This window comes from Micropterus salmoides, unplaced genomic scaffold, assembly GCF_014851395.1.
Source record: "Micropterus salmoides isolate LMB-PRFRI ecotype aquatic unplaced genomic scaffold, ASM1485139v1 Ms_hic_scaffold_17, whole genome shotgun sequence".
Taxonomy (NCBI): Eukaryota; Metazoa; Chordata; class Actinopteri; order Centrarchiformes; family Centrarchidae; genus Micropterus; species Micropterus salmoides.
The window spans coordinates 32,251,818-32,258,946 of NW_024040817.1; the positions used below are offsets into that span (position 1 = coordinate 32,251,818).

General features: G+C 41.0%; 1 protein-coding gene across 1 annotated transcript; it reads right to left on the bottom strand.

Moving 5' to 3' along the window:
• Positions 1-2,820: 2,820 nt before the first annotated feature.
• agr2 (anterior gradient 2) lies at positions 2,821-6,711 on the bottom strand. The gene is made up of 8 exons (XM_038725911.1): positions 6,635-6,711; positions 5,679-5,800; positions 5,517-5,580; positions 5,359-5,411; positions 5,070-5,146; positions 4,619-4,682; positions 3,227-3,310; positions 2,821-3,112 (listed from the first exon to the last, which is right to left on the bottom strand). Exons 2-8 carry the CDS (start codon positions 5,785-5,787, stop codon positions 3,063-3,065), a joined length of 501 nt encoding a protein of 166 aa, XP_038581839.1. The 5' UTR covers positions 5,788-5,800; positions 6,635-6,711; the 3' UTR covers positions 2,821-3,062.
• Positions 6,712-7,129: the final 418 nt, after the last annotated feature.

Here is a 7,129-nt window from a genome sequence, read left to right on the forward strand (position 1 = left end):
CTTGGCCTCTAGCCTTCTCCTCCATGGGGGGAATGCTCTTTGTGGCTTGTGGTGTGTTGTGCATCTTATAGCCAAGCATCTCTAGGATCGCTGTGGCGTACATCAGCTCATTGGTTTCGGTTATGGCTTTAGTATAGTATATAGTGCTGCATTCACATCTTCTAGCAGACTTTCCAGAGGGTACCTTGTCACTTGGGGGTCCAGCTTCAATGGTAGGTCAGTCGTACTTATGTTGAGTGATTCTGTGCCGTAAGGGCTTGTTGTTATTGGGGCTTGGGACCCAATCTCTGACTGTGGGGATGATGATGACATCTCCCCGCTGACCTGTCGTCCTGGCTCCCCCTTGCCGTAGCATATTTGTTGTACTTTGTCAATACCTAGTTGTGATAGCAGTTGCCGTTTGCGGATGTTAAAACACTTAGCTAGGAGTTGCTTCTTTGTCAGTGTTGATGATGGGTTTTGAAGCATCCATATATCCCACAGTCTCTGCATATAACCTCTCTCAACGGGATTGCTTATATAGTAGCTTTGCATCAGATCCATATTTTCTGCTCTAGTCCTTGAATGTCTTGTTCCAGTAGCCCATTTGTCATCAGGTTGCCCTGGTTCCCTAACACCTGACGCCTCCCTTGTTGACTCGGGCGACGTCCGAGCCAGTATGGCTCTTGTATTTGCGGTTTCACTCATGCCTGAGGTAAGCTGGTAGCATTAAGGACAGAAAGAAAGTGTTCTTGTGGCATGAGGCAGATGGACATGAGGGGATTGTCTGAAACAGTTTGTGTCCGTTTGTGTCTAAGGTAGGAGGCCACAGCCACACAATCTTTTTTGCTCACCCCTGAGTCCTGGAGGCGCACAGGTCCTTAATTGATGGAAGATTGCAGCCAATCACCTTCTCAGTAGAGCGAATGAGCTGGCGGTGGCAGCAGCTCCCTTGTCCCTGGCGGTGGCAGCAGCTTACCAGATGGCGATGGAGGAGGTGAGGATGGACTCAGTGATGGCAGTGGAAAAGTGCACCATCATTGACTTTGGCAAGCTGAACTTCTTCAGCTACCTCTGCTGGACTGTTTTTGGTGATGGAGGTGGTATTCACCTCCCACTTGAGGTCCTGGGAAATGATGCTGCCCAGGAAGTGGAAGGACTTCAGTGTTGAGTTTTGTTGTATTGAAACGTTTCCATTCAAACTATAAATTACTATTTGTGTGATTTTGCGGGCTACTGTCTCCAGAGCGTTGAACTCCAGATTGTTCTGGCTGCAGTAGCTCACCAGATGTAAATGTAAATGCTCCGCACTTGTATAGCGCCTTTCTAGTCTTTTCGACCACTCAAAGCGCTTTTACAGTACATCTGCATTCACCAGTCATACACATTCATACACTGAGCCTAAGTGCTCAAATGGAAACTAACATTCACACTCATTCATACACTGGCGGAACAGCCACCAGGGGCAAATCGGGGTTCAGTATCTTGCCCAAGGACACTTCAACACGCAACCAGGGGGAGCCAGGGATTTGAACCCCGACCTTCCGATTAACGGCCCACCCGCTCTACCTCCTGGGCCACAGCCGCCCCAGATGGTCAATCTCCCACCTGTAGGCCGACTCATCCCCACCAGAGATGAGCCCAATGAGGGTGGTGTCATCCGCAAACTTCAGGAACTTCATGGACTGGTGACTGAAGGTGCAGCTGTTGGTATACAGGGAGTCCAACAGGAACAGAGGGATCCACCTGAAAGTGGTGTAAGACAAGCTCAGTTGGGAGAGCTTGCCCTGCAAAAGATTGTATTGATTTTCATGGTCTGATTTTCTGACTTGTTCTGTTTGTGTATGTAGCTGATATCCTAATTTTTATCAAGAGTGTGGAGGAACATGTTCTCCATGTTAGGCAGGTTCTCCAGAGATTGTTAGACAACAAACTGTCAAAGCCAAGAAGTGTGAATTTAATGTTAACTGTGTTTCTTTTCTGGCTTATATGTCAGAGCAGGCAGGTGAAGGCAAACCTGGAAAGAGATACAATGCTGTGATGGAATAGCCAAGACCTACCTCCCTTAAACAGCTACAAATGTTCCTCAGCTTTGCCAATTTTTATGACAGGTTCATCAGGGACTATGTAGAGCTGCTTGCCGTGAAAGTTTTGGACTGCTGCAAACCTGCATTTCTTGCGCTTGAACAGACTTGAACTGACTCGACTTGAACAGACTTCTGTTTCTTGTTAAAAAGGGTGTTGCAGGGTGTTACTCGTAGGGATCCTTGTGTTAGACACCTGGTGTAATCTGAGCCTGTTGGTGGCAAAAAGATCTACTGCACGGATTCCAAAACTTTATGTACCTACTAGTCATTTTGACACCGAAATATGTAAAAAGAAATATGGTCCAGGTTTAAAAATACTGAAATAACCCGTTAAGTGCAGAAATATGTAAGCATATAGAAGGATCCCTTTTATCTGGGTGATTTTAACAGTATATGGAACCCGCTCTTAGACAGCTCCTCTCCCCTCAGATAGAAAGAAACAGCAGCAATGAGTGAACTACACCTTAAGCAATGGCTAGCATCTAGTTACTAGTTAGTATTACAGTTGTAGTCGTTTTAGTACATTTCTCAGATCAGAATTGAAATTCTCAAAACTACATGTTCAACCCTCACATCATGTCGTCACTTGTGCACATCGTAAAAGCAATTTCTCATTATTTAGAAGAAATAATAGCAATTGTAAGTTGCTTTGGACAAAAGCGTCAGCTAATGAGTAAATGTAAATATTCCAGTCTTCTATTGAGTTTATACTTCCGTGCAATCTGTTGGCAAATAAAAAGGCAGACAATCTGTCTTGTATGTATGAACAGTACCATATTTATTCAAAAGACAGTTTGGATGTACAGCAATAATAATAAGATAAGAATCAGGAAGGGAATTCAAGGAGAAAGCCTTTCAAATGAAGGTGAAGAGAAGAAACTTTCCAGTGCTTGGTTTTCCATGTGTAAACTGTAGTAACAACATGTTATTGGCATCTGTGGTGACAATAAACTCTGGATGAGGGTCACAAGTCAAGCGTGTGTCTCGTCCTCGTGCTCACAGCTCAGACTTCAGGAGCTTCTTAGCCGTCTGCATGTTGGTTTTCACTGGGGGACAGGCAGGAAACATTTACATTTCATTAGTCTGTTCCACGGACCAACACACTGCTGACAGAGCATAGATTTGGGGAAACCTCACAGTGTGTTAACTGCAGTACTTACAGAGTTTGATGTCACTTGGTTCATAGGCATACATGCGGTTGGCATAGCGACCTGTGATATCGGCCCTCACGGTCATTGTGGGGTCTGTAGAGACATTATTGGTAATGTGTGAGTAAAAGACTCAGGTGCCACCTTAGAGCAGACAGGAGTTGTGCATGTTGACAAACTTAAATTGTAAGCATCTTCTTCGCACCAGTGTCAACCAATCAGCTTCCCTATAAATGGTGTGTTCAAGTGTTTCTGGATATTTTAAGTAGCCAAATATTTCCAGTTGTATATGTTTACATTTTTATTTTTAAAGCTGCAAAGACATTAATTTTAAAATTCCATTCGTCACTATTTGTGGGCCAAGAGGTATTTTTTAAATAATGATAAAATGTATGTTTTGAAAGAAGAAATAACACAATTGTCCTCTTAAAATGTTAATTTAACGTCTTTTCTTGTTGCTACTTATAGCTATTGTAGCAATTATAAGTACCTATTGCTAAAGGTTTTATATTTCAATCCTTGTTTTAGATACATTTAGATACAATTAGTTATTTTATGAAGCCATGTACATATAATATATATGTATGATTGGCCAAATATTTGCTTTGCTAAATAAGTACCCTTACTTAAGTATTTTCATGCTACTTCTAATCCATTGCAATTCAGAGGGAAACATTTTTACTGCACTACATATATGATTATCATCATACAAAATATGTGATGATGATAAACATACCCAACAGTACAGTTAAAATTACTTCCACTTTGACCAGCTACAAAAGGAAATGTCACTTACACATAGTATAGTAGTAGTATAACACTCACAAAGGTGCAGTGTTTTTCTGTGCTGTATGTACGTTTTCTTTTGATACTTTAAGTACATTTTGCTAATAATACTTGTACTTTTTTTTTCTTTTTTTTTTTTTTTTTTACAAAGCAGGACTTTTACTTGTAATGTAGTAACTTAATACTGCAGTATTACTATCTTGATTTAAGTAACTGGTCTGAATACTCAATCCTCTGCTGGATGCTATAATTGTCTAAAGCATCTCACAACCAACATCATAGGTTTATTGAATGTCATACTCTATTAGCACACCATAAAATACTTTACAGTTAAGATATCATTTTGTTGATCCCCAGGAGGAAAATAAAATAGTAGCAGTAGTGTAGACACAGTTGATACATTATCTCTGGTATGAACGTGAACACATAGCGGAACTCATAATGTCGTTAAAAAGGTCAACGGTCAAAATGTCATCCACGCTCACATTTGCGACTGAGAGGCACTGTGTGAAAACTGAAACTTTCACCCTCGAACAAAACAAAGTAGGCCTTTTATTTGCATAAAACAAACAGGAAACTGTTTACAGGAAAAGTTGTGTTACAAGCAATAGCTCTTACCGACAAAAATGATTCTGGGAACATACTGTCCGTCAGGAGAGAGATGTTTGTCTGTTGTTTCATACTGCAGGTGAGAAAGAAGACTTTATCATCAAACATATCAAATTCTGAACCGTAACATCATAGAGCACGGGTGTTTTTAAAGGCCCTACAAGCCTATTCTCCAGGATGTCGCCATACATTTAGGCACACTAATCACAGTTTAGCAACATCTGAATGACAATGTGAATGTGACAGTTGGAGGGTGTTTGCTTATGATGACTTTTTTTTTTCAAAACTTTAACTAAAATTGTTACTTGTCTAGTCATGAATATTTAATATTATAGACAGATTTGCAGAGGATTTAATGCTGAACAGTAAAATGAATGGATAACAGATTACAGATTCAGCTGTACACAGCTTTAAAACACTTTTACCAAGGTAGTCAGATCTGAAAAGTCCCATAACTCACCACTAGATTGAGGACGATGAAGTCCTCATCGAGAACTTTCTGGATTTCATTGTCATCAGCCAAAACCTTCTTCAGTGCTGTGGGAGAAAATTTTTTTAAATTCACACAGTCCAGCGTTTACGGCACACGAGTCTGGCACAGAACTGCACCAGGATGTGTGACGTCACACATGAGCAAACAAATGACTGCTTACTCTTCAAACAGGCTGGGCTCTTAATTCAACAGAACATGAGTAACTTAATAACTCAAACAGTAGAAGCAAGTTTTTTTTTCCAGGAGTTAGACTCACCCTGGCTGTGTGGGCAGTTCTCAAGGTGAAAGATGACCATCAGAGGCTTGTTTCTAAAACACAAATCAGCTTCACTCAGGCCAACATGTAATCATTAAGTTCAGTCAACGTCAGAATTAAAGCAACATTTTGATGTCAGCATTAGAACAACTTCTTACTTTGACCTGGACCAGTAGAGAGCCTCCTCATAAGTCTGAGCCCAGATCAGCTGATCACCCCAACCTGGACAGACATGGGCACCATTAAAGATCAATGACAGTCTGCTTCAGTATTTATCACACTATACTACAGTCTCAGTCATGCGGATGATGCTCACAGACCTCTGGACAGAGTCTGAGGGATCCTCTTGCCAGTCTTCGGGATGTATTTCCCAAAGGTGGAGGACACGGCCACCAGGACCAAGAGAGCTGACAACACTGCTTTGATCATCTTTAGAGGTTTACTGGAACATCAGGGGCAGACAAAGGCAGGAGTAAAGTAATGACCAAGCTTTACCTTGTAGAAATGTTCAGATTGCGTGTTCAAAGAAGGAGCAGTGTCACATTTACATCACATTTCCCCTCCCTTTGAGAAGGAAACGCTCTGATCTACGTCCTCTAGTGGTTCAGAGCACAGAAGAACCTGCTGGGCATATTTTGAGTTTATTTTGTTGACATGTTCACTGACAGACAGGAAACAAGCGACACGCGCCACAGGAATCTAACAGTGGACGTTACAGTTATTTGGTATGCACTACATCCATTTGCATTTTGGGACACCAGGAACTGCATTTATGCCAACAAGTTATTTCTATGTTGCTCAAAGTTATTTGAAAATTATAGTATAGTTAGACTTTCTGGTTATATACAGGAAAGGAACAAAAAAGAAAGGAGATCATTGGCTGTAAAGATTGACTCTAATCAGTGCAATGTAACCTGAGAGATATTTTTAAAATACAATGTGAATATGAAGAACCACCAGAGGGTGACTAAACTAAATTATAGAAAAACTTCATGCTTCACCATTCCCATTTTGTTTCATATTTCAGCTAAATGATTATTAGTCTGCCCATCTTTGTTTCTTGCAAATGAAAACTACACATAACTTTAAATCATCAAATGTTGCTTCTACTATCCTGAATCGAATCAACTGAGTAATTGAGTACTTTTTCCAGCCCTGACACTGAAAGACTGTAGACTTCTGTAGTTATCATGTGCTGATTGAAATAAAAGTCAAATATCTAAACAATGATTTCCCTGCAGTTGAAATGTCTGTGGTGACAGGCCCAGTATCTTACCTGTTTCCGACTTGGTCAGGTGAGGATGTAGGTGGACCGCAGCTCCGGGATCTGCTGTACCTCCACTCTCACCTTTCCCTATTTAAACACCTGTCCCGCCGCGGGCACGCCCCTTCCCTTCCCCCACGGTGACTCAAACTTCTTCAACGTATTTGTGTGCAAACCAAACTCCCATGTGAAAACTGCTAATTTGTTGTTTCCGTGTGTGTATTGCCAGGCACCGTGTTGTAAGATCCCGAGTGTAACATTTAACGTCATGATAGAATGAACCCCTAAAATCGGCATTGTCATAACTTTTAATTTTGTTCAGCCTCTTATTTAGTTAATCGATCACATGTAGACCTATCATAAATTAAGATATTTATTTTTCTAAAATGTTGCTTTGGTGTGTTATTTATATAATGAATGTATCAGCAGACTGTAATGTGTTAAAACTACTATTAGGCTACATGTAGCCAAGTCTACCATTCACGTGTTTGCCAGTAAGCAGCATTT

Coding starts and splice junctions, on each gene's coding strand:
- agr2 (XM_038725911.1), bottom strand. CDS start 5,787: ATGATCAAAGCAGTGTTGTCAGCTCTCTTGGTCCTGGTGGCCGTGTCC. Junction 5,412..5,516: donor CTCTACTGGTCCAGGTCAAA/GTAAGAAGTTGT, acceptor TTTGTGTTTTAG/AAACAAGCCTCTGATGGTCA. Junction 3,311..4,618: donor TCCCAGAATCATTTTTGTCG/GTAAGAGCTATT, acceptor ATGTCTCTACAG/ACCCCACAATGACCGTGAGG.